The sequence below is a fragment of the Mesitornis unicolor genome, unplaced genomic scaffold (genome assembly GCF_000695765.1).
Source record: "Mesitornis unicolor isolate BGI_N332 unplaced genomic scaffold, ASM69576v1 scaffold34, whole genome shotgun sequence".
Classification (NCBI taxonomy): domain Eukaryota; kingdom Metazoa; phylum Chordata; class Aves; order Mesitornithiformes; family Mesitornithidae; genus Mesitornis; species Mesitornis unicolor.
Genome location: NW_010177812.1, coordinates 47,539 through 74,839, shown reverse-complemented (window position 1 = coordinate 74,839; position 27,301 = coordinate 47,539). Strand labels below are relative to the sequence as shown.

General features: G+C 45.0%; 1 protein-coding gene across 1 annotated transcript in view; it reads right to left on the bottom strand.

Annotated features, from left to right (window-relative positions):
- Positions 1 to 229: 229 nt before the first annotated feature.
- The window catches only part of LOC104538858 (brain-specific angiogenesis inhibitor 1-like), a 45,173-nt gene continuing 18,101 nt past the window's right edge, over positions 230 to 27,301 (bottom strand). The window contains exons 6-17 of the mRNA XM_010182214.1: positions 24,343 to 24,507; positions 21,893 to 22,057; positions 17,995 to 18,096; positions 16,423 to 16,529; positions 15,466 to 15,660; positions 14,352 to 14,420; positions 10,154 to 10,262; positions 9,650 to 9,762; positions 9,116 to 9,245; positions 6,185 to 6,260; positions 1,458 to 1,560; positions 230 to 277 (exon numbers count right to left, since the gene is read on the bottom strand). Of these exons, the coding sequence (XP_010180516.1) occupies positions 230 to 277; positions 1,458 to 1,560; positions 6,185 to 6,260; positions 9,116 to 9,245; positions 9,650 to 9,762; positions 10,154 to 10,262; positions 14,352 to 14,420; positions 15,466 to 15,660; positions 16,423 to 16,529; positions 17,995 to 18,096; positions 21,893 to 22,057; positions 24,343 to 24,507 (1,382 nt within the window). The remainder of the gene's footprint in view (positions 278 to 1,457; positions 1,561 to 6,184; positions 6,261 to 9,115; positions 9,246 to 9,649; positions 9,763 to 10,153; positions 10,263 to 14,351; positions 14,421 to 15,465; positions 15,661 to 16,422; positions 16,530 to 17,994; positions 18,097 to 21,892; positions 22,058 to 24,342; positions 24,508 to 27,301) is intronic.

Sequence of the window (27,301 nt, the reverse complement as noted above, 5' to 3'; positions counted from 1 at the left end):
AACTGGTACTAAAAAAAAACAATGCAGAAAGAAGGGATGCATCTGCGTGAAGTAAGAAACACTCTCGACCAGGGAGAAAGACTTTGCCAGCTGTGAAGGTGGGTGCAAGAAAAAACTGAGTAGAGAGAGAGCAAAGGCTGAGACAGACAGACACATCACTGCTAAAATTGTGATGATTTCACCCCAAAAAACCAAATGGTCCCATGAGAGAAAAGAGAAACCATAGGACTCACCCATCAGTTTCGTCCCACAGGATGCAGGTCTGATTGGTGGTTCCCTGCCAGGAGAGAAGAAAGGGAAAAAAAATGAAACAAATCAATGTTGTGCTGTTTATTGGGCGTTTGGAGCAACTAGAATGAAATATTCAGGTCCTGTAGAGCAGTTTCCACTACATGGTGTATCTGTGATGCTTTAGATAGGCAGGGCAGATCTGAGTCTTTGCAATAGCTTTTTTCACCCTTGACTTGAAGAATAAGAATAAAATGGGTTTTGGTTTGTTCTGCATCAACACTACTGTAGAAGGATTTAAGTCTGCATCTTTCCTGACTCAACCTACTTCTACTTCTTCTCTTTTCCTCCTCTCACACAGAATCCTTTTGCTGCTCCCTTCTGGAAAGTGGATCAAATACAGCATGTGCTTTTGTGGGACATGGTACTCAGAAGAGCCACAGCCCTGCAGGAGGTGGTCAGGTGTGTTCAAAGCCCCCTGGAAGAGGTTTACCCCTGACTCCAGCTGCAGCTATCTTAGGCCACTTTGGAAAATCCTTCCAGAAAAGTCCAAAGCAGAGACATGACAGATCTAATATTCATGTTACAGAGCCTCAGGAGAATATCTGAAATCCACAAGAAGAACAGGCCTTGGGGTATGTAAATGTCCATCCCATATATCTGTTTAGGGTTGAGCAGGGAAACCTGGAAGGGAACTTCAACTGCATTTTAAAGCACTGATCACATCAGTAGTATTTGTGTCTCCAGTTGCATCTAAGGGCTCCAAAGAAGATTGCAAGTGTTAATGGAAACAACCTTTCCCCTCCCTCTTGCCCTCTTCAAGGAAGATCATCGTTATAGACCATTTTTAATGAGTGCACAGTCCTTCTCCAATGATCATGCCTCCAATAAAATGGTGTGAATTTTGGACAAATATGCCCATATTCCCTGTGCAATCCTCCTCCTTCATTGGCAGCCTGAGCAAGGAGCATGGAGCAGGTAAGATTTGCAAGGGTGATCCATACAGTGCATCCTTGGCAGTGAGCAACAACAGGACACCAACACCAGCCCAGTCTCAGGGTATCAGCTGAATGTCTTGGCAGTCTGCGTTAAGAGAGATTGAAGGGTCCTGCAATGGCAAAGATGTCTCAGGAGCCAACAAAACTGCCTCCTTCCCTGCACCAACACATCCCTGCCATGCAGAAGCCAACACAGCTGAGGGATGGTGCAGGTTCCCAAGAAAGACTTACATTGTGCAGGTGAGAGAATTCAATTTCCAAGGGGGTGAGGAGAGACCGGGGAAATGGCTTCACAGTCACAGAGATGACTCTGGAGTTCACAACAGTGCTGTTCCTGGGAAGAAAAGAGGAAAGAGATGTTTAAAGGGGATGGAGGGAGTTTTGAGAGCAGTGAATCTACTGCATTTGTCACTGGTGATACAAGGTTGAGTGTGGTCAGTGCAGAATGGGTTGGCCCCATTGCTTTAAAATACCATCACAGACACTTGGTGCTGATGGACCTCATCCTCTGCCCTTTGATCTCCCCTCACAGCCACTCTCCGTTTATTCCTCCAGGAATCAGATCTTTTTACCATTTTATGAACCACATAGACCTGTAAAGCCATAGGACTTGAAAGCTGTGTCTATCCCAGTAATAAAATGGTCCTGGACATATTTTATGGCCCTGACAGGAGGGGATACAGCTCATTTAATGTTCTCTCAAAAAGCCATTTTTTTCCTTCTTGAAGGCTGGCTTAATCTGCACTGCAGTAAGTGTTGGGTAGAGGCATGATGGCCTTTAACAGCATATCCATGGGGCAGCTTGTGATCCTGTCTAGTTTACTTCTACAGACACTGGTGCGTATCTCCATCCTCTGAGGAATAAAAGCAAATGGAAAGAGGCCAAACCTTTCATGCGGATGTCTAAAAGTTTGTGACCAGACAAATACACTAAAGCTGACAGCCCTAGGGGATTTGACTCTTGGGTGATACAGTAAGGGAGGAAATATCTCCCATACCTGTGCTTCTGCTCCCTGGAAAACCAAACCCTTTATAGACACTTCCCTGAATACTGGAGATCTAAATAGATTGAGGTTCCTGGAATTTCTGCAGCAGATGAAGTCTTGGGTGTTTAAATAAGCAAAAGTTTCAACCAGCAGTTGAAAATGTTGCCCCTCTAAGTTTACCATGAAGAAATCGGTAGTAGAGTGGTAGCTCAACATCAGGCTGCTCTGAGCCTTTCCTGCACCCATGGGTGAGGGAAATCTTTCCCCATCCAAATCTCCATCAATCTACCAGCATTGGCAAAATCTTTCACCTTTCTTTCTGGGTGTTATCTTCCTTCTAAAAAATAATTACATGGAAAAAATTTGCACTTGCTTAAAAGCAAGTGAGTTAAAAAATACTCCAAGATGAAACAAAAAAACCCCAGAATCATCCATTGATGTGTTAGTGGATGCTCAGAAAGCCAGTATTCCATTAACACCCGAGGGATCATAGAATCATAGAATGTATTGGGTTAGAAAGGTCCTTCAAAGATCATCTGGTACAACCCCCTGCAGTGAGCAGGGACATTGGTACCAGATCAGGTTGCTCACAGCCCCATCAATCCTGACTTGAATATCTCCAGGGATGGGGCCTGCACCACCTCTCTGGGCAGCCTGTGCCAGTGATCTACCACCCTCATATTGAAGAACTTTTTCCTATTATCCAACCTAAATCTTCCCTTTATTAGTTTAAAACCATTACCCTCGTCCTATCGCTATGTGCCCAGCTCTTCCTCAGCTTTCTTAATGGCACCTTTCAGATATTGGAAGGTCGCTATAAGGTTCCCCCAGAGCCTTCTCTTCTCCAGGCTGAACAGCCCCAACTTTCTCAACCTTTCTTCATAAGAGAGGTGCTCCAGCCCTCTGATAATCTTTGTGGCCCTCCTTTGGACCTGCTCCAGCACTTCGATGTCCTTTTGGTGTTGGAAACTCCAAAGCTGGACACAGCACTGCAGGTGAGGTCTCACCAGAGCAGAGCAGAGGGGCAGAATCACCTCTCTTGATCTGCTGGCCACACTTCTTTTGATGCAGCTCAGGATGTAGTTGGTCTTCCTGGCTGCAGATGCACACTGGTCACTCATGTTCAGCTTTTCATCTATTAGTACCCCCAACATCATTGTTTTAGCAGGTTAAAGAAAAAAACAGAACAAGTTTTTCTTAAATAAAAAAAAAGAAAAAAGAAAAAAGAAAAAAGAAAAAAGAAAAAAGAAAAAAGAAAAAAGAAAAAAGAAAAAAGAAAAAAAAAGAAAAAGAAAAAAGGGAAAAAAGGAATAAGCAAAAAAGCATAAATATCAGTCTACAAAGGAAGAGTAAAGGGGAAAGCCAAGGGGAGTAAATATCAACTCTAAGCTTTGAAAAGTAGGCAGCTGTAGATAAACTAAAAACGGGAGCTGCTGAAAGGTGCATCTCTTCATTTGTAGCTGAGTCTGAAAGGGTCAGTTCCTGGTTCAGTGCTATTGAATATTTGCATGAACAACAGAGATGACACAGAAACATCCTTTTGAAGGCTGTAGACCACATGAGGGTTGATGTTATAAGCAAAAGCAATAGAAATATTGGATTTTTCAGCAAGTTGTTAGCACAGAGAAGTTATTCTCATGCAGACTGAGAAGGCTGATTGGTGGCCAGCTAATCATAGCCCAACCAGAAGTTATCCCAGTGCATCCAAGAGCCAGGAAACACATCTGAAGCTTGGAAAGTGCAAGGTGTGCGTGCACAGCTAAAGGCTCTGCTTTGGGGACCAGTGACCCAAAATGTGCCTGAGGAGATTGACTTCTGTGCAAAGTGCTGTGACAAAAAGCACAGAGGTGGTCCTGTGCAGGAACAAGGAGATGAAGCAGTCATCTTCTCTATACATCTCCCACTGTACTGTGGTTTCAGTTCCATTTTGAGATGAGGAAATGGTGGAGGGAGTTCAAAGAAAAGAAACAAAATTGATCCATGTGCTAGAAAACAAAAGATTTCTGTTGAAAGGCATGTCTGAGAGTTTGTTGCATGTGGGGGATTTTTTAGTCTCACCCCCAAAGGCCCAGTGCCTGGAAACAAAAGTGAGACAAATTCACCCTTAAAATAAGAGAGTCTCCTAGCAGAGAAGGTAATTAAGCATCAGAGCAGCTTGCCCAAGGAGGTGAGGTACTCACCATCACAGGGGATCTTTCAGGAAGAAGATGAGTCGTCTTTCCTAAAACCATGTCACAACCCAGCTTCTGGGAACCAAATAACACATTAAGATCTGGCTTGGACAGGAGGTCAGACGAGTTCAGAGGGCTCCTGTGTGGCCATAAACAGTGTGCAAACAGCTGTAAACATGCTGTTTGGTACACAGGGCTGAGAGGTGCCAGGTTGTTGACTCTCTCAACTGCTGCACGCATCCTCTGCAACAGTGCCCCGCTGGGACCAAGTGCCCTCCACTTCCCTGGCTTGAAAAATCAGGTTTTGTGTGTATCTCATCTCAGTCATTATATCTGCCAGGAACTACAGGGCCCTCTGCATCTGAGGAGACAGAGTAATGTGTGGCTCAAATGAGGAGTTGCTGCTTGGGGGAGGTAAATTTGGACCATCAGGAACAACTCAGTGCTGTTTGATGAGTTAAATCTATTTTTTATTTTTTTTTAATTTAGGGAAACCTCACTCTGCATTAAATCAATGTGGTCAGACCCAGGATCTAGGTCCTTATTACTTGTGTGTACCCAGGAATAGCTGCTCTCTTTTGTGGCCAGAAATATTTTTACCCCATAAGCAGATGCTATGCAGCTACACAGTTATTTAAAGACATTCTGCTTCTGCAGCGTCCATTTGCACAGTGGTGAAAAGCTGCTTGTCTGCTGCTGCTTCTTTTACCACTTTTTATTTCTTCCTTTGACTCTCCACAGGTGATTTAGGACTCTGGGTATTTTTAAAGAAGGACTATCCTTTAATTAAGGAAGATCTTAAATCAGATCTCCTGCGGGAATGCTGTTCAGCGGCTCTGGCTGCCACAGCTGCTGGTTATCAGAGCTCATTCTCTACTTGGACAGAGAAAGCCGAAATGCCACTGGATTATTTGAGCCAATGATGTTTATTGCCCTTCTGATCTAATTCCCAGCACTGTAATGGAAGATATTACAGAATACAGTTGGCTGGCTTGCTAATTCCTCTCTGCACTCACTTGGAGCTCTTTTGCCATTGCCAGTGCTAAATCTGTAGGTATTTAAATGATTATCGGTGAGGAGAGATGCCCTGGTGTTTATGGTAAATGGGCTCACGCTAATCAGTGCAGAACAGATTTAGAAGGTGCCTTAGGATGCGTAATTTACTGCCTCAGTACCAGCCTCAGAAAAAAAATAAATAGCAAGATAGCAAGAGAGAAAAGGAGAGGAGAGAAGAAAAAGAAAAGGAGTGCTGAACACAAAAGCTTCGATGCCTAAGGCGGTTTGCAGAGGCCGGGAACATGGTAGACATGTGCAGCCAGGCGTGCTGTGCTGCTTCTCTCCCTGAGCCTGTCTTCCGCCGTGCTGCTCTTGGAGGGCTCAGCGTGGCTGGCAGCTCCCCAGTAGCTTGGGAGAATCAGGACAGCTGAGCATCCCCCATCTGCCAAGACCCTTACAATCCCTCAGGATGAGGAGAGCAGCCTGAGGACCCATTCCTGGAGGGAAAAGGGAGGCAGTGGCAACAGCACTGTGGCTCCCATCATATCTGGGGTCCATGGTGCTGCACATGGAAGGAGAAAACCTTCCTGTCCCTCCAGCAAGCAATGTCTGTGATGGCCCCACCTGAACATGCAGCATCCATCTGTGGGGGTCAAAACATTTGCACTGCCAAGTCAAAGTCTGTCTTGTCGCATCCCGTGACCTTTGCTATTTCCCTAGAAGATCAGGCTGTGCAGCCAGAGGGATTGGCAGGAAAGCCTGGTGATTTCCCAGCTGCTCGCCCTTCCCAAGCAGCCCCTCTTACCTCTGGAGGGAGAGAATGTTGCCCACGTTCCGGTACAGCACGGTCCCCACCACAAAGACAGAGGAGTCATCCGTTGCTGCAGGACACCAAATTAAAGGGAAGAAGAAAACAGCACTGAGACAATCAGGATGTCGACTGTCTTCATGGGACACCCAGGGGCAGGATTAGACCCCACATGGAAAGGGCTCTGTTGGGGCATGGCCAAGGCCAGCATCACTATGGTGGGATGCAGTGCCTGCTTTCACCACGATGGGTCTCCATCAGTCTCAAGGAAGGGCAGCTCCTCTGAGGTGACCCAGTACCCCAGGCTTTTGCCCTCATGCAAGGCTCACTCATCCTGAATGACCAGCCTGGCGCTCTCCCATTCAGAAATCCTGCTATTCCCTCTGACAGCACCACAGCAGGCAAATCTGAAGGGTGGAAAGGTCTCTTGCAGCCACCCAGAGGCATTTGGACCCATCCGTAACTATCAAGCCATCAGAGAGAAGAGCAGCGCTCGGGCCGACAAGGGCAGCCGAGAATGGGAAATGTCCCAGTGCGCCTGGTCTGACCCCACAACTCGTGCACTGCCTCGGGAGGCCACGGGGGCCATGGACCCAGATGAGCCTCTGAATCATCTGTGTGACTCCTGGGCATGTCACTTGACCTCCTCCTCCTCTGCTTTGTAGTTCCCAGCTGCAAAAAAGCAAGAACTGCCCTGGATACGCAACAAAGGCAGCCCTGCAGCTGAATTTTTGGAGGGAGAAAAAGCAAATGGTTGGGTGAAAAAGAAGAGTTGGGCAAGCACCCTGGCATGAGACTTATCTGATATCTCCTACCAAGACTGAACTTACAGTGCACCCACTCCATCAGACCAGGGCAGATACAACTCTGCATGCCAGTCTTCTTCTTTGACAAACTTGGCTCGAATGAGATTCACTCACCAGCAGTATTTGCACAGCCCTTAGCCCCAAAGGCAAGTCACCCAAGTATATAAATTAGTGCTGGCCCACTGAAATCAACTATGCAGAGTCACCACCCAGCAGTGAGGGGGGTGGATTTTTTTGTCTTGCTAAGGTGCCCATTTCCATCACTTTGCTCGGGATAGCTGCCCCTATTCTCCGCTGCTAAGGAAAGGTGAGGACCAAAACTAATGAAGGTGCATCTCCACTGTTAATCACTGAGTAAACCCTCAAAAAGATACTATCAGCATGGGATGCTGAGCAAGGCAGGGGCAATTCAGCTCTGGGTGGAACAGGACACCCCAGAGAGGTGAGGACCAATGGGAAATTAATTCTCTGGAGCAGACATCACCACAGTGACTACTGCTTGGGGCCCTATAGCAGCTCTGTGTGAGGGTGCTTGTAATAAAAATCTGGAAAACAGCCCCCTGGGGAAGCAGATGAGGTCTCTTAGGATAGCCCTCATCCCCAAAGCAGGATCAGCTTTGATGTGTGGTGCTAGCAATTTGTCCAAAAAGTGATTAAAGGTTTCCAAGGGTGAAGCCTCCACAACTTCCTCAAACAAGCTGTAATAACCTTCCCAACATGCTCTAGCTTCTCTGATGAAGATAAAGCTGTCTTCAAGGCACAACAAAACACAAGAAGTGCTGGGTGTGATCCTTGGTCTGCCAGTGATTTGCTGTTTACCCTTGAGGATGTCACTTAACTGTTCTTGGCCTCAGATTCCCTAGCAATGATGGCTACGTTGTTTCCATCCCCAGTAGGGAAGCCCCTGACAAGAGGTCCTGGTATGACAAGAAGAGGCCAAAGGTCTTCTGACAGCAGCAACTCACAGTCTCCAGCCTCTGTCCCAGGGAAGTACAGCACAGCCTGATGCAGCAGCCAGCAGCTTGCTCTCTCAAAGCCACTAGTGTCACACACAGCATGAGGGCATCCACAAGGAGAACCCACTGTCCCAGCAACAGGCCCAGCCTAAGATCCTGCTTTTGAAAACCCAGGGCTCAATCCTGCTAAATGCTAAAGCTGTCTATGAGAAGATGAGCACCTTATGCACGTTGGTTCCTGGGGTTCTCATCCAGGTAAAGGCTGGATGTTCCACCAGAGCATCCCAGTACCCTTCAGGTTTCCTTTCAGATCAGTCAGTGAGGCCAGCTTGGCTGATGCACCCAGCACTCCCACCTCCATAATGTGGCTCATATCTATGCTCTGCTGTGGAGTCAGTGACCTCAGTGATTAGTGTTTATGCATTTCTTTTCTGATGGCAGGAAATCTCACACAACTGCCACAAAACCACATTCTAGCAAAGTTTGTCCATGCAGCAGACCCAGACCCATTGCTCAGCCTAATGTTCTGATCCCTAGCTGCTTATGGCCCTATCAGGGCTGGATCCAGTCTGGAAGGGCATCTAGAGCATTATCTGTCTACATGACCATGGTAATAGCTGGCAGAACCATGCCCCTATTTGCATCTGCCTTTCTTGTCCTGGTTAACCATTCTTACATGATACCCACAGAGATAACCACCATTCAGTACCCCTAATGGCAACCCAGAGTATTCAAGGAAGCATGAGAGACACATTTCACCATCCAACATGGCCTGCAGAGGATTGCAGACTCAGTTCAGCACCCACATTCATCAATGACAGAGTGAGCCAGCAGCCACAGGGATGTTTCCATTTCTTCCCAGGTTCAGAAGCCTTGAAGAAGCAGTCATCAGTGCAGTGTTGCCCTGAGTTTTTGTACCAACTCCTGCTCTTTTCGAAATATGCTGCTTATTTAGGAGAAGATAGAAATCCGTATCCAGGAATTAGAACCAGCCCTGAACTTTTACAAGGAGTTTAGGTTTGATTCTTGGTCAGACCACATGTGAAAGCCATGAGCAAATCCAGCTGAACTGGAAGGAGAATTTGAAGACCAGCCAGGTGGAAGGAAGCTTTCTTAGAAAATGAAGAAGAAATGCTCTTCTGGAGTGCCCTGGCTGTACTGCCTACCTGTCAGCCCTGAAGACAGGATACTCTTGGAAACAGTGACCTTGTCCTCTGAATTCTTGGCCCAGTCCACCATGCCCCTCCAGCCTTTCATGGGGAAGGTGATGTCAGTTGCTGCATTATATGCCGAGGACTAGAGGGAAGCAAGAAATACAACCAGTAAGCAAAATTAGCCTCAATAAATTCACATGTGCTGAAAAACCTGTTGGAGGCAATAGTGGACCTATTAGATAGAAGAATGAGTGAGGCCGGATCATGATTGCTATGGGAGTGATGTTATCTTCAGGTAATGTCTATGCATGAAAGCAGGTGACGCTAACTGTTAGAGCTCATGTTTCTGTTCATTGAAAATGATCTGCCTGCTCTAAATCTGGCAGAAGAGAGATCAGTCTACTCCAGCGTCCTGTCTCCATGAGTGACCAGTAGCAGCTCCTTAGAGAAGAAGTGCGAGAAAGAATGGAGCAAGATATCTCTTGGTCTGTCCTCCCAGCATCCAGCAACCAGCAGGACTTCCTCAGCTAGTGTCCGTATCCAGACCATCGACTTTAACAGCCACCAATGGACCTTTCCTTTGTGTATTTTCCTGATCCCATCATGAACCCATCTGTACTTTTTGGCTTCTGTAGCATCATCTGGTAACAAGTTCCATGCTGTGATTGTGCATACAGCATAAATCAGATACTGCCTGCTGTTTGCTTGCTGCCCGATCACTTCATTGGCTGCTGTGCAGCTCTTGTGTAAAAAAAAAATTAAAAGAAAGCAACTAATTCTGCCCAGTTCATAATCTGTTCTCCATTCATGGTTCTATAGATATCTCTCATATCCCTCCATGGACATCTCTTCTTCATGCTGAAGTCCTAACTTATTTGGAGAAAAGCCACACCGTATTTATGATCATCCATATCTTTCCCCAGACCTTTTAATGTTCCACCACCTGCTGCTTTCTCTCCTACCCTCTTCACAGCCCAGGTTACACATGTTTCACAGTAATTACAGCTTCCTAGTGTCGCTACCCAACATAGGGCGTGCAAATCAACTCACCCAGATTGTCCGTCACTTGGTAGGAATCCCGGAAATCTTTCATGCGAAAGCCGATGACATCAATGAAATCCTCCACAAGCCTGAACAGCTCCTTGGCATTTGGCCCTATCTGCAGAGAGAGGGAGAGTACTTAGTAGCACAGATACTAAAGAGTGCAGCATGAGTTTCTCTGTGGGCAAAAGTTTCTGTCCTCACACATGAAATGGAAGCATATGCTGCATATGATGGAATATTATGGAGCTGTGGAGAATGAGGACTGAGAAATCCTGACAGGAATCCTAGAAAAATGAAAAGAAAGGGGCAAGAAACAATATGGCATTCAGATTGATATAACTTAGGTTCGAGGGCAGTATCTCAAAGGGAAATATCTGAGACTGTCTCGACCAGACAATAACCTACTCATCTCCTTTATAAAGGAGTTGTTTATAAATATGTAAAGGGTAAATGTCAGGAGGAAGGAGGCAGGCTCTTCTCAGTGATGTCCTATGATAGGAGAAGGGGCAATGTGTGCAAGATGGAGCATAGGAGGTTCCATGTAAACATAGGGAAAAACCTTTTCACAGTGAAGGTGACAGAGCCTTGGCCCAGGCTGCCCAGAGAGGTTGTGGAGTCTCCTTCTCTGCAGACATTCAAAACCCGCCTGGATGTGTTCCTGTGTGACCTGGTCTGGGTGATCCTGCTCTGGCACGAGTGTTGGACTGGATGAGCTTTTGAGGTCCCTTCTAACTCCTAACATTCTGTGAGTCTGTGATTTCCTTCCCTAGGATTACCTCTACTACCAACAACTCCATCTGGAGCAGGTAAGAAAATGCTTATGTTCATTATGGTCCTGTTCCTGCAGTTAATGGAAGAAGAGAAACACTCCAGGAGAGAGTCTTGGGAGTCATGATTTAATGTAGCTCTGTTTTCTTTCCAAGTCCATTGACTGGAGTATTTGGCTGAACCTAGCTGTCAACAAGCCAGAAGCAATTGCAATTGCACATCCAGCGACATCATGCCAGAGAGTGAAGAAGTGCTCATGTTGACACATTGAAGCTTTGCCCTTTGTCAAATTCTTTCCCAAGCTTTAGACTTCCCTGTCACTTGGCCTGACAAACATATCTGGGCTACTTCTGATGGTATATGTATGTTACCTAATGAGTGAGCCCACAAAAACACTGCCTCCACCAGAATAGTTGATTTTGCTATCATTCCACTGAAAGAAGCCACACCAAAGGACCTCCATGGTCTAATGTTGAATACCAGGCACCAGATCACATAATCCTATCCAGAAAAGCATCATGGTTTAGTTTTGTACTTTCCTGTTTTGCTAGCAAGATCTCACTCCCCAAATAACCAAGTCACTTCTTCTTAGGCCTGGGCTGCTTTGGAGTTTCTGTCTTTTTTTCCTTTCCTGGTGTTTCCCTGACTATAAAGATATTGGCAATAACTCTTTTTCACCTGTATTTTGCCAAGCTATCACAAGCCTGTTAAACAATAGTTTTCCAGTGACAGATTTCATAAAAGATAATCCACTTGAAATGAGCTGTGCTGACTACCTGTCTTTTCCTCAAAGCACATTTGCCTACAGAGGCTTAACAAGGACCACGAGAGGCTGAAGAAAAGCAATTCAGCTCCTTACATCTCTTCTTTTCCACCACTTTCACAGTGTTTTTGGTTCCTCACCATAATCCAGACCTCCTGAGGTGGCTGAACAAAGCTGAAGGGACAGTTGGGGACAGACAGGACAGCAGGATGGGACGGAGGCAGAAGGAAAGCTGAACTGTCAAGAGCACGTGCAAGGAGCACAGGGGTGGCCATGCGTGTCTCTTTCTCTGTCCATCCAAAGGAAGCTTGGTAAGACTAAATCTGTATCAGGATTAGATCAGAAAGTCCTGCCAGTACAGCAGGTGTACACATAAGGAGAAGTGAGTGAGGAAGCTATTTTTAACAGTATGCTTTTATATTCTATTACAGATTGAAATCACAAGGTCAAACTAACTCCAGGTTACACCAGCCATTGTCTTTCAGACTTTTATCATATAATGGCCAACACAATCTCCTCAGAAAACATGATAAACTTTCCCTGAATATTTTTTGGGGTCGTTTTGTTTTTTTATTTTCATTGAACAACATCTCTGTCTGGGAAGGCACAGTGCACTGGGATGTGAGACTGCTATGAGGTTGGGTTTACTTTTAATGAGCAAATTGGGAGATAAAGACCTTGTTTTAAAATAAGTGGTTGAACTTGCAAAACGTGGGGCATGAGTTTGTTCCAGCAGCTTTGAAGACGGACATAGTCTGCTGAAAACTCTATTTTCATCCAGTTCATAAAGATTTATGTGTCCTAAAGCTATAGAGTTGAGTTGTCATCTTGGTTTGCGCCAGGCAAATATTCTGCCCATGATGATCCCACTCCTTGTGTAGGTTACAGTGGTGCTGGCAGCAGGTTGGGCTGTATCTATCTATGGGTACAAATAGCAGATTGTACCACAAAAGCTAGTGGGAATAAATTGCCACAGAGTGCAAGCTGCAGCTGTTTTTAAGGGGATTAACAGGATTTCCCTGTTGTCATGACAACTTGACAGTCTCCTCTGCTCTATGTTGAAATATGTGCAAGCACCTGTAGGCTTGAAAATGAGTTTTTCATCACAGACTCAGATAATCACAGGATAGCTGAGTTTGGAAGAGACCTCAGAGGTCATCTAGTCCAACATGCCTTCTCAAGCAGGGCCACCTAAAGCCAGTTGCCCAAGACCATGTCCAGATGATCCTCTATCCCACCTGGAGGCAGACCATGCCATCCTTTTCCAAATGTAATGGGAAAATAACAGATCTTGGGGAGAAAAGAGGAGAAGGACTGATTCACAAGGCTGCTCAGCTCCTGGTGTTGTTCCTGTTGCATGAAGGAACTGTATTCAGATCTCTGTCTCACCTTCTGGACTGCCAACAGTTGTGCCAGCACCTGCTGCTAAGTGTTTTTCCCAGAGGTCTTCCCTGGTTGGTTTGACAATAACTGGACTTCGTAGTTGTTTTTTGTGTTGGGTGGTATTTTATTGATTGATTGTTATTTCCAGGCCTCTCTGATGAATTTTGCAGCACCAACAAGTGGTTAAAAAAGAGCTGCCATGTTCTGACCCATATCTCTGGGTACTTTCCACAGAATTTATCTCTAGCAAAGGCTGAATTATATGCCCAATCCAGGTTACATTGCAAGCTCAGCTGGTGTTTGTGTTCCAAAGTGCAATACTGAGGAATGGATGTGAAAGCAAAGGGCTTTATCATTGGTCCATCTGCCAGAGCTGCTAGTCTGAGGCATAACTGTTTCACTCTGATGCAATCCCCAAAGGCTGTAGTGAAATGAAAGCATCAAACAGTACAAGGGCTCACCAAAAGAATGGGAAAGGAACAAGGAAGAGGTATCATACAAGCCCAAACAGAAAGTTCAATTGGGGCAGAAGAGACAAGAGCCAAATAAGGCACAGACAGAAAAACAAACATCACCCTCCTCCAATACATAAGAGTTTAGCTATAGAATTATTCAGCAGGATCTCAAACCTGAAGAGGAGAGGAAAAAAGTGAAATATAACTGGACTGTTGCTCAGCTCATGCTGAGCAGAACCAGAAGCTCAGCTGAGCAAAGACCAGTTCTGAACTATGACAATCCTGCTTGTTCTGCATCTTTTTAGCCAGGAACTCAAAACCATGTAATCCCACTTCCTTGTCTTGGCAAGAGAAAAGGGTGGAATTACAACAAGTCAGCAGGGTTATCAACTCCAAACCAAGCTTGGCCTGTGAGAGCTATTCAAAATTTGGTATTCACCACCAGTTTTCCACTGCTCTTCATGCAGAGACTCTGGCTTAGAGCTGAGGTCCTGTGGTTCTCTGAGTTACACTATAAACATGACTCAGCCTGGTACTGCGCTCACCCACAAGGCCAGTTGCATGAATCAGCTGATTGGCAGTCAACTCTAAAGCTGACCACAGCTGACCATGTCTGGATTGCCTTCTGCTTTCGTTATAAGGATTTGTTGAAGGAGAACAACATTGGTGGATGGAGATATTCTGTGGTCTATGATTGAAATAGATACATATAGCACTCAACACATGGTGGGCAAGAAGAGCTAGGTCATCTAGGCACTTGGAAATTCCCCCTTTCATGGATTAAGGCTTTGCTGAAAGCCTGCTTTGTTTCAGGGAAGGTGCTGAAGGTTCATACCAGCTGAGCTTCCTCCCATTTGTCCCGGTTTTCCTCTGATAAAAGGTTGCTGATGATCTGGACAAAGTTCTGGAGAAAGGAGATAAAAGAGGAAAAAAGAGGTGGTTAGCCAAACGCAGCCCAGGCTAGGAAGGACGCATGAGGAAAATGTGAGAATCAGCCATGCTGCAAGAGGGTTCTCATCGTCCCATTCCCAAAAGATCCCACAGCATTTCACAGGCTTCTGCCCCCAAGGATTTTAATGGCAAAACAGGTCATAGTAAGGCTTTTTTCCCAAGGCCTTCACTTTGACTAATGTATCTGCTAAGGCATTGGACTGACAATATGTCTTATATCCATGACGCAAGGTTTTTAAGAACACATTAGGTAAATGTCTGACAGAAACTGGTTCAAAAGCAGATGCTCTTGCCTTGTATATATCCCTTCCTGTCCTATTTGCTACTATTTCTATTATTTATAGCATAGGGAGACATTATGATCCTCTTCAGTCTGTGACCAGGCAAGAGAAGCAGCGATTGATCAAGAGGGTGCTATGCATGGTTGTATAATTGCAGCCCACTATAGGAAGGAAGGACATAAGGTATTTCAAGACCATTGATTTTTTTTTCTCTAGTTTTACCACCCACTGCAGATCCTGCAGGATCAGTTTAATGTTTCAAGCCATGTGGTGCTGACCTATCCCAAGGGTGTATCTTGTAGCCACTCTGCATGCAACTGATGAAAGCAAAAGCCTGGGATGAGAAGCCATCAAGATATTCTCCCATGTTGATATCCAGGTAACAAATACCATAGGATCATCTTACCTCTCTTCATTAGTCTGAAATCCCTTCCAAATAATGTTCTCATATCAATCAGACTCCACAGTAAAGCGCTATCAGGTATAAATAGTTCAGAGTGAGTTTAGTTCTCAAGTTTTGATGTTATAAGCCAGGGAGAACCACCTCAAAAGGAGAGTTTGTTAATACACAAAGACACTTTGCTTGGGCAGAAAATGCTCAGGCTTTTCATCAGCACTGTATCAACTACAAAGGAGATAATCAAACCTTGAGCCCTGTGCACACACACACACCCCTATAACCTAGCCTTGATCTCCAGGATACGCATCTCAGCTCACCTGTACATCACCAGAAGTTGGGCTATGATAAGCCCTACGGAAGATCTCTGTCATGTTCCTGAGTACGTCGATGGTGGACAGCAAGTCCCCACTGTAGCTGGTCCCATCCTGGGAGATTTCCACAAGGTTTTGGAGCACTTCTGACAACCCATCTCCCATTAACCCACGCTGAGCTTTGGAAAGGTGTTCCCTGGTCTGAGAAACAGAAAGAAACATGACAAACACTTTAGTGACAGGCAAAGTCAAGTTAATGAGCTCAGTGAAGGAATTGCTGGGGGAAGGTTTTTGACCTTCCTTGTAATTCAGAGTGCAGATTAGATGAATCTGACAATCTTTGCTGGCCTGAGAGCCTGTGATATTTTTAAAACGGTCAGACAGTAGAAGATAAATTTCCTGTATGTCCACATAGGAAAGGTTGTGTGTAGGTTCAGAAGAGATTATTCTGAAACACAAACTCTGTTCTGCTTGTAACCCATGGCTAGCTAACAGAAGAATTTTGCCCCAAAACCCTTGTTTTCTTATAATCCATTTGGAACTATTTTAGGAGAGACTGTAGCTTGTCTTGAATAGGAGAGGGTGGTTTTCATAAGGGCAACAATTTTTTAAGGCAAGACACAAGATACCAACACAACATCACAACAGTGAATTTAAGACTAACAAATGATAAGTGGGTTATTTAAAAGTTATATGGTCACAGCAGTTCTTACTGATAATGTGATATGAAAGCCCTGATAGGACCTGGATTCTGCCAAGCTAGATATTAAAATACCCAGTGTGGAACCATCCCTTGTCTATGGAATGCCCATGCATCACAGGTTTAGCAGACAAAAACAGTAAGAGCTGACATCTTCCTTTCACATGAAAATGATACTTTCCTTCTTTTTTAAAACTATAGCAATGTTACAAGCATTTGGGGGGCTCCCAAACCTGCTGAGCTGAGAAGCTGGTCTGCCTTACCATCATCTGTATGTTCCTGTAATCAATAGAAACACACTTGATGTATGTTGGAGGATCCCAGTAAGCTATCCCTTCTTCATCTAAAATGCATCTTCGAAGGATCAGCCCTGGAAGAGGAAAGAAATAAAGGGAGAAGTGGTGACAGCAAGAGGAAAAGCCAACCACCTTGATGGAGTCCCCTCCCCTCAAAACTGGTCAATGCACAACAAAGGGCAGCAGGGGCATCTCCAGATGCCTGAACAACATGTACAAACATGTAGTAGAGATTATTTTATTTCCTACTGCATTTTCTTATTGAGAGGCAGGACAGCAAAAGGAACTGGGAATGAAAACAAAACCTAACATACTGGTCATGGCTAGTAAAGGTGAAAGAAGTTCTCTTCTGTGGAGATCAGCTTTCTTCCTGGGTCAGGAAGTCCCATGAGCCTCCCCAGGTGGTACGGTCTGGTACTTGCAACTAAACCAGCCAGAGTGTCTTGTGCTGCCTACACAGTCTCAAGAATAAATATCCCACAGCACCATCTTTGCATCAGCTGAAAAACTCTGAAAGCTGCTTGCAGTCCTCCCCCAGGCCTTTCCTTATCTTCAGTCTACAGTCAGTTTGCAGTGGTAAACACACGCCTTTGCGATGCAGAGGAACAGACATATCAGCGAGGAGGATGGGGAGAGGGATCACCTCACCCAAACAATTTTGCTGTCATTTGGAGAGACTTTGAGGAGCAGGCTCTGCTGGGTCCACAGTCTCATTGCTATGGATACAGCCCTTCCTGTGGGCTAGCATTTGGGATGACACTGACTGTCCCAGGATGTGTGAGCCAAAGAATGCTGCAGGGTTTGTCTGTATCTGACAACCCCACTCAAACAAAATAAAAACTTGCAGTTCATTACTGACACCTGCTTCTCCCATTTCTGTTCCTTCCTGGAAGTTAGGAACATCCATCTGAAGACAAGTTCCAGGTATCCTGGAGCCTTCTCTGCACTGCTTTCTACTTCTTGGGGAACATGTGGCCACAGTCACAACAGATAACACCTGGATGCCCAAATCCTATAACTTCAAGCCACCATGGTCAGCCCATCAATTTGAGCACCTGAAGATTATGTTTAGAGAGCTGTTATGGTGTCTAAAAAGGAGAGGAAAGCAACTGTGTGAGTGGACAATGCAACTGAGATTTCCTACTTTTAGTTATTAGCATCTTTTATAGGCAGTGGAGAGAAACATAATGTCCAAGTCTAGAGGACTCTAATAAAGCCCTACCTGATTCTGCAGAGCTCTTTGTAGATAATGAAGAAAACATACCACAGTAACCCTTACTTGCAAAGCTGTCCCAGGACTAGAGAGTAGGTGGATGGGAGACCTCCTCAGATTATCCGATATGAACCAAGAACTTGTTTTTTAAGAATGAAGGACCACAGAAACCCAGAGAGATTTCATTTAGTTCTGAGTGAAGGGAGGGAAGTTAATTTGGTTGTCCTGTCCTCCCACAACCAGATTCTCCTCATCTAGGAGACAAAGGATGAAGGATACTCTGAGGGTGGGCCAGCTCCCTGGCTGAGGCATGCAATGATCCTTACCAGTGGCATTGCGAGGACACCGGACAGCTGCAGCATCCCCAGCAGGCGTCTCTTTCCAAACCACAGACCCAAGGCTTTCCTCATCACAGATTTCGTGGGGCTCTGCAAGAAAAGAAAAACTCCACTGGTAAAGCCTCCTCTTCAGGAGAGACGTAGAAAAGGGAATGGAAAGATGAAACAGGGAAATGTGGTCTGGAGGTGTGGTGTGAGCTGGGAGGCCTGGAGATGAACTCCCAGCTCTGCAGATCCTTGGCCCGTGGCCCTTGACAAAGCCACTTAACCTCTCCAGAATTTGCTCTGCCTGTCTTGGAAACTGGGCTTCTGTCCATGCCAAGGATTAGCTCACTAATATGCATGTAACAACCTGGGAAAGTCCACCGACGCTCGCCTTGCCTTGTGACAGCTCTTTGCAAGAAAGCTGTTGTTGCTACACACTACTAAAGAGTTTTCTTCTCTTGTTTAATGGGCAGATGTCCACCCTTTGTGGGTGAACACCACGGCTCCAGACCCTACTCCTTCCATCCTTCAGGGTCACCACCTTCATGGTTGGATGTGTCTAAAATGAGGCTCAGCATAAATAAATTGGAGTAAGAATGAGGGAAAGAACAAGGAGATGGAAAAACCAAATGGCCATATTCCCTTGAGTAGACTTCATTCAAGCTTTCTGTCTGCTGCCATCTTATGAAATGACACAGGGAAAAGATCTGAGCACCAACAAGCTGGATTTGCATCAGCAGCTCATTTCCAGATGCGGCTGCAGAGTCCAGAAGACTGCAGAAATGTGTTTTGAGATGTCACAGGAGAAGTTATTTGGAAAGAGGTTTTCAGATGCTTCTCTCTGTGGGTGGAGCTGCTTTGGCCTCTGAGTCAGTGGGACTTGGGAAAAAACATTCACCTCAGGACAGCTTTGTGCCAAAAAACTCATTACTTGCAGCATGTAAAATGGAGGGAGCCATGAGGATGGTGTTAAAGCTATTTATCACTCCTGAGGGTGGAGAGGAGAAAAAAACTGATTTAATGGGTTTTGATTATAGCTTTTATTTATTGTGCATGTAAAACTAGAAATAAAAAGGAAGCTGAGTGCATGCCTGCAACTGGTCTGGAAAGGCAGCCACAAAGCCAAAGCCAAAGCCAACCAGCTGTGGAACCTGGCTGAGCTTCCTTCCCATGCAGGAAATCACTGCCCATACCAGGGTCCAGTGATACCCATAGACACATGCCAAGGTTGTAGCAAAAATGTTCATCTGTAATAAAAACAAGAGAAAGGCCTTGAGTTTTCATGTTGCTTCCAAGGGAACTGTGAGGCAGCAATGACTCTGAAGGTTTCCTTCTACAAGGGACTGTACAATGGATGTGCTTACACAAACCATTTCAGGACCTTTGTCACGATGCAAATGCCTGGGGATTGACATACCCCACTGCTGCTCTGGAACTACCCAGATCACCAGCCTGGCTGTGTGGAAGGCTCAAACCTAAGATTGTGGTCATGGCAAGTCCTGCTTCTTTGAAGGCCTCATACGTGACCCACCAACCTGCCTACACATCACCGCTCCTGAAATCAAGCTCCAAGGCTGTGTGGCTCCAGCCCCAGCTGCAGTTAAAAGACAGATTCCTCCCCAGTAGATACTGGTAATGAACAACTAACCCTCTCTGCTTGAAAATATAGGCTCCATGCCCTGTTTTAAAATTCCCTTTTGAGTAACCACTATTGTGAGGTAATCCTAGAGGGCAAGCAAGACCCCTGCTGTGCTCTGCACATATGCAGAACTAGTCCCTATGCCAACAGCTTATGACTTCTGTAGGTAAGGCAGAACACAGGTGGAAAAGAAGCAGTTTTATTTCCAATCTGTTAACACGGAGCTGTAGGAAAGCGAGATTAAGTCACTCAGTTGTGACTGAGTGGTCAGCCAGAGACCCTGTGGCAGAACGAGGAGCTGACTGCAAAACTCCTTCCTCCTGGACCAGTACTGTGGCCACGATCACAGATTCTCCACATCAAGCTGTGGTTCAGAGGAGGGTTTGTGACATGGAGAGGGAAACTTCTAGCACTCTGAGCTACAAAACAGCAGAGAACATTAAAAAGCAGAGGGAGAGTGTGTTCACATCTAATGTCCCTTTTCCTCCTTTGACCTGTCAGACCTTCCTGGTCTCATCACCCCTGCAGTCTCCCTGGGGACCGCTGAGGGATGCTGTGGATCAGGGATGCTCTTTAGAAATACACTGTCTGGTGTTGTCTTGCCAGTGAGTGCAGAAGCAATTCCCAGGCCAGGAGAGAATAATTTCATCCTCTTTTTTCTCTTCTTTTCTTTTTTCTTTTTGATGTTGCTTCGTAACAAAATCCTTTATACCAGAGTAACCTATTTGGACTGGGAGATTTTAATAACTAACCCAATTAAGCTCAATTCTTCTGTTCAAATCAAATCAAGCCGGCATGCGATACTTTCTCGAGAACAAATTGAGCAGGTTTATTTTTAGCCTCTGATGACTCCCCACCTTTTTCCTTCCCCTGCAAATTAACAACTGCAACAAGACCCTTCTGGTTTTGAACCTTAGCAGGGCTCAATCCCTGAGACATGCCTTTTCCTTTTGAGCACTGTGCAGGCATCAGCCCCTGCGGAAAGAGAATAAAAGATGGGGCTTGTTCTGCCAGAGCCCCAGCTGGCACACACTGAAGCTGAACTAAATCTGTGTTGCTCTGTAGACACCACCAGACAACCCAGTGTTAAGATTTTCTATGGCGAGGGAGAGCTTTGTGGCTGAGTTAGAAGAGACTCTCACACACCACTGCTAATTGAGAGGCACCGCTTGTAAGGAGAGGTGATGTCTTTTATTAGACGTAGCTGGAAAGAGTGACTATGCCGTCTCAGGCACAGAGCCTCTTTCTATGTTATCTTCGAGCTAAACAGGCTAAAACTTCTGTACTGAAGTGCTTTGGCTTTTATCTTTGTCTTCATCAATTTGCAAGGGACTCTCAGGGTCAGCTGTCCTCAACATGGCAGATCCACCTTCAGAAACATCTGCACCAAAAATACTACCTCTGCTTTGAGCTCCAGGCTGTTTTTTAGGGAGGCACCCCTTTTTTGCTAGGACAGCCAGGATGCTGCCATGAGTATCTCTCCTGTCTCTCACTGAGATGCTCTGACAATTAATTACCCTTCCGGTCAAAAATCAGGGCTTGTAACGATCAATGCAATCTGACTGCCAACATCACATAAGTCATTGATTCCCCATCAGCAATTTCACCAGGCATTTCAACTGAGACTGAGAAAGAAAATTAAAACGGTGCGCAGGCCTTTTTTTCTGGTCTTTTTATACTGTGTGATAGATGGACAGAAACATCCCCACTTGCAAGTATTTACTCCTGCTTATTTTTCACATTAAACCCCAGGTTTTCCCTCTCCTAGAGCTCACTTGCCCTCCATTCAGGCTTTTGTACTCTTTTTCTCAAATGGATGCTGCTTCCATGGCTGCAGCTGGAGGAGGATGAGATTGGGTAAGCCTCTGACAGATGTGGACACAACTGTCTTTTAAAAGAAAACTAGGTGGTGTGTAGGAGGCTAGATAAAGGGTGGGAAACCACTGTGATGTCCTCAGTATTCAACTACTTCATGGACTCAAGACTCTGAGATCAGTTTTTGCTACCAAATAGTGTGTTTTTTCCTCTTACAGCAATAAAATGAAGAACATTGAAGTCAGACTGGTGGGACTTAACAAAAATCCACTGAAATAAGCATGGTTACACTGGCTTGGGCAAGAATTAAATCAAGCTCTTGGCATGTCATGTACCTATGTTACAGGCAGGGTTCAGCTAGACCACAACTCCTTGTTCCATTCATCTCTTTCCAAGATCCCTGTCTCCTCCATGCAAAGGAAAGCATGACAGGTCTATGGTACATACCAGGACACTTTCTGTCGTTGCACTGCTTATACTCTTCCTTGGGACCTTGGCAAGTGTCTCCACCAAAGAAGGGCCCGTAGCACACACGGTCACGTCTCTGAGTCCCACCTCCACACGTGGCGGTGCAGCTTCCCCACACTCCCCAGGCTTGCCACTTCCCATCCACTGGAGACAAAAAAAGGAAAGAGAAACAACCTGTCATGTCCCAGACATAATCTGCAAGAGAAGGAGGCAAGGTGCCAAGGTGAGCAATGGAACATAGGGTGAGTAGACCATGACTTAGTGGAAAACGAGGTCTCCTGCCTCAGATCTTTGGTCCTCAACAGGCATTAAATCTGTGTAATGTCTTTCCCCTTGCAGCAGTCCATTAATAGTTGAAGGGTGTTCTTGTGTTTCTCCTCAGTATCCTCACCCCCTGCAAAACCAGCCTTATTCCCTCTTTCCTTAGGCTCAGATTTGGGGCTGTGCTCATGAGCCCTCTTCAGGTGGGCTGGGATTCAACCTGCATGGTAGTCACACCTGCCAGCCAAAGTCTATAGCTTGAGTTTGGTTGGGATGTACAGTGTATTTGTGAAAACAGATCTTCCCAGAGAGGGAGAACCATGAAGAAACATCAAATAGAACTCCTTCCAGACATTTCCATTGCACTGCTTTTTCATGTGTCTTGGTAAGAGGTTTGGGACGTTGTCTCATTCCATTGTGTCTTCTCCCAGCATCTTTACAGACTCAGTGGAAATGCGACTTCTTTTACGTTAATAATGGCATTTATAAAAATGCTACTTCTTTTACATTAACAATGGCATTTATCAAAACACTATAAAAATGTTAATTAGCCCTCACAAGAAGCCTGCAAGGTAGGGAAACATTCTCCTCTGCTGCATCACAGATGAGAAACAACAATTCAGTGACAGAATTAGAGCAAAGACCTAAATCTCCTGATTCCTATTTGGATTTTAATTAGCAGTTAACACGTCATCTTGGCTTGAATAACTGCTTTTAAAAGGGTGGGGGATCACTCTCTTCTTCTCCAAGAAGTAGAAGAAAATGATCATAAAGGGACAGCACCAATCTCTGATGCTTTCTTTGGTGACACTGTATGCCGTGGAAGTCATGACCATCATTGCTTTGATCACTAATTCTGAAATCAGTGGGACAAATTTGTCTAAAACAGAATGAGGCCCTTTTTGTCTTTGAAGTTCCCCATAAGTTGCAAAGAAGGAGTAAGAAACCTAAACACCAAAACCTACTAAAGGCCATGTAGGAAAGTCCAGTACTTGTGTTAAATACTGATTATCCCCTGCTACAGATGGTGATGCTATCAGAGAGGATAAGGATCCCCTGAGAAAATGGGTAAAACAGGCTGAAAAGCTATTGGCTTCTGTGCTTGTGCAGTTCAGAGGACTATACTTGCTCACCTGAGCAAGGTATGAGAAGTGCCTAAAAGATCCCTCTCCATCTCAGAGGTCCACTTCTTCTCAAACCTATGGACTAACAGGGATGGAGCACCCAGGGGAGGCAAGGAGTGGGGCAGGAGGAGCGTGACAAGGAAAATGAGTTGTTGATCAGTATTGAAGGTTTCTAGTTGTTCAAGCCTTCTTTCCCAGTCAGAATATTTTCCATACCAGCTGATCCAATTAGTCCTTTAGCACTGGCCTCCTCCAAGATGTCAGCAAAAAAAGGTACACTACTGCACATGCAACTCTATTGTGCTGATGACAGTCTGAGAAATGTAGACTTCTGGTGATAAATATGCTCTGGTATCTGCTTCAATTTTCTCTGCTTCTCCTGCATGAAATGGCTTTCCTGGAGCTCATGGTCCATGGTATAAGGACAAGGTGATTATTCTGAAGGTAAGGTACTGGCTACAGCATCGAGGCAGCAGAAATTATTACAATTATTTGTATTGTTATTACTCTTATTACTGTCATCGTTATTATTTTAAAACACAGCTAAATGATTAAAATAAGTGACAAGTCTCTGATAGGCAAGAATCAGGGATTCATTGTGCCAGACCTTGTCCTAGATGAGGTACAAAGCTGTGATACAATGATGGTTCCTTGTGGAACCACTAGGAGTGGTAAACCAGTAGGAGAAGAGGAAAAAAAGAAAACAAGGAGGAAAAACAGAATTATAGTGGAGGCATGGAAAGGGTTTAATTGATACTTTGTTCATTTTTTAAAACAAATGCTGAAAACTGGTATCTCAGGTTAAAAAGACATGTTCCCTGTGAGAAATCACTCATCTCTCTGGGGTCTCCTGGAGCTTTTGCCAGCTATGGATTTAGGCTTGCATGGTCCACTGGTATCATTCACAACTTCCTTATTACTGTATTACTGATAAAAACTGTGCAAATCTTCCACAAAGGAAATAGGAGGAGATTTTACAAAAGCCTGCCTGGGACTGCAGAGTAGGATAATTCAATAAAAATAAAGAAGTCATTTGTAACTGACCTGGACATTGGCGTAGGAAGCAGTCCCTGGTCTCCACCCAATGTCCCTGGCATTCAGCTCCCCCGTAGGATGGTCCATTGCACTCCCTTGTCCGCTGCTGGGTGCCGTTGGAGCAGGAGGCAGAACATGAGCTCCAGCTCGACCACTCATTCCAGTTGCCGTCCACTGAGTGGCCCAAAGAAAGAAAACAAAACCGAATGTGAAAATCGCTCCCACTGGGAGCAGGCATGGGCAATTGTCTCCAGCCTTTGCCTACAAGGGACTGAGGTAGAGGAGGACAAACCAGAGTCACAGAGCACGAGAGAGGGCAAGGATCATCAAGAAGAAGTTCAGAAAACTGTGACAATGACAATTTGCCCAGCCTTTGCCTACAAGGGACTGAGGTAGAGAAGGACAAACCAGAGTCACAGAGCATGAGAGAGGGCAAGGATCACCAAGAAGAAGTTCAGAAAACTGTGGCAATGACAATTTGTTGGGATCCTCTGCAACATCTGACTGGTATGTTATGGCCTGGCAGGGTGCAAGTGCCATAACATTTCAATTTTTATGTCCATGCTCTACATAACACCATAAAAGTTGAAATTATTGATATTACACATTCCAATATGAAATTCAAAACTATTAATATTGTCAATTACAACATAACATCAAAAGAGAGAGCACAGATCATGGTTCCACTGAAAAAATTGAAGGAATCAATACATTACCGTGACACTTCCCATTCTGGGCAATCAGCACTTTTTGAGGGAACACATTTTTCACCGAAGTAATGAACTAATCTGCAAGCAGGAAACTTTCTCAAGCACCCAAACGCTCTGATTTTCATTAAAACACATGGAGAAACTCGAATGAGAATGTTATTCACAGGAATTCATGCTACCAGTCAGGAAATGCTCAGAGCAAAGGTGTTCTCCAATGGGAGGCCACAAGCAGAGTGTGCGTATGTGGTCAACTTATTTCTCTCACGGTTGAATTAGCACTGACAGGCTTGATATGTCCCTACACAGCAGTGTCTTTCATAATTAAATAGAGGAGTGATGGACAAGAGAGGTTGCGATAGGGATGGTTAGAGAGAAACATGAATGTATCTTACTCGCATGGTGCAGTATAAGGTATTCCCAAGTGTCGCACTTACATCCTAATTGGTCCCTGACAACAGATCCATCACCCAGGCTGCTATTCCTGGAGCACTTTTTTTCTCATTAGTAGCGGTCATCATGCTCTGTTTAGTTCTCACTAGCTGCTAGCTCTCACTCAGAAAAGCAACCTGAATCCTTGAGAAGTCTGAATTCTGGCTCAAATCACATTCCTATAGATTGCAGTTCATTTTCTTTGGCTTTGTTTGTCAGTCCAAGAAAAATATATGCAGCAGGGTGCACTGTGTAACCTGCAAGGACTCACACAGCCCCAAATAATTCCCATTGTAGTTATGCGGTTGAGCAGCTTTTTGTTTGCAAGCATGTGAAAAAATATCAAAAACATCCAAATGAGCAACTGTTAACTCAGAGGGGGTCACGTGAGCTCAGAAGGTGTGAAAAATCAGGCAGGCATAAAGGTACTTCCAAAAAGTGCTTGTTTTTAGCAAACCAGGCTTGATGTTTTCATCGTGCATAAATTCAAGGCATCATGTCAATGACTATCAATCCCAAGAAAGGGAAATGCAAAAGATGGTGGCTGACAGGTGATTCCACTCTGGAAATGATCCAAAACCCCACAGAGTAGATCCTACCAGGCATAAATTAGCATGGCTTTTCTGACCGAAGGAAGTGCTGCTAGTTTCCATGAACTGACAGTGATTGCCCCTCTTAAGTATTCCCTTGCATTAAAGAAGTGAGATTGCATTTACCAAAGTAAATGTTCCATCTACAAAAAAACCAAGTTACATTTGCCAAAAAAGTTGAATTTACCAAAGCCTTACCTACTGCTGTGGCAGTGGTGATTGAAGCTTACCACAGGTGCGAGCATTTGGAGGTGGGAAATTAAAAAAGGGCCACATCCATAAATTGCTCATGCAGTGGGGGACAGGGAACAAGTAATTTCCTTTGAGATGAGAGATTATTTATTCATGGAATGCAATTTCAAAAAATGGAGAAACAGAAAAGGCCGTGTTGCATCGCCTGCCACGTGCGCTGATGTAAAAATATCTCTTGGACAAGACGCTGAGAGGCGTCCATTGCAGTCGCAGCAAAGTCCATTCAGTGTCATTGTCACATGGCAGCATGAGTCTATCAAAAATGTTCGTTGGAGTCTGGTGTAGCTTACATAGAGGCTGGCATTGTCTTCCCTCTTTTCTCTCTTTCTCTCTCTCTGAAGGACTTCGGGCTCAGGCTGTGGTATCTACTGCTCCCAAGGAACAAAAGCTCTGTTGTCCCTGCGGCAGAGCATTTTTATCAGCTGTAGTATTAAATCCTCAGAGCGGGGTGGTGATAAGCAATATGACTGTCTGGTGTGTCAAGCTCTGAGCAGCGCCCTTTGTTGTGCTTCAATGAGTCCCCCAACGCCACGCTCATTTGGCACAGGAAAGCCACTGATTGCCTTTGTGGCATTAATTAGAGCTGAAGTCTTGCAGTTGGGCTGCTTGTCGTTTCCACCACTGTTTTGTTCGCTGCAGTGTATCCACATATTTATTTGTATGTAAATTAATTATGGATCAATGTTAACTCAGGGTATGCTTTATTGACCAAGCAATGCCAGGTCTGACTTCTCCAATTTGCCTCTTTTATAAAAGAGTCAATTTGGTGTCTGGGATGTTCTTATTCTGAGTAGAGTCTTCTGGACAGAGGCCAGAAATCCAAGGGTAGTTACTTGGGGTGAAAACTGGGTGGGAAATGCCAGGAGGCTTCTCACAAATGTTTTCACAAAGTTCTCATCACTCCCACAATCCCTCTTCTCCTCCGGGGACATAATAATGTCTCATAATGATTCTCATTAAACTGGAAAAATGTCAGTTGACATTAGC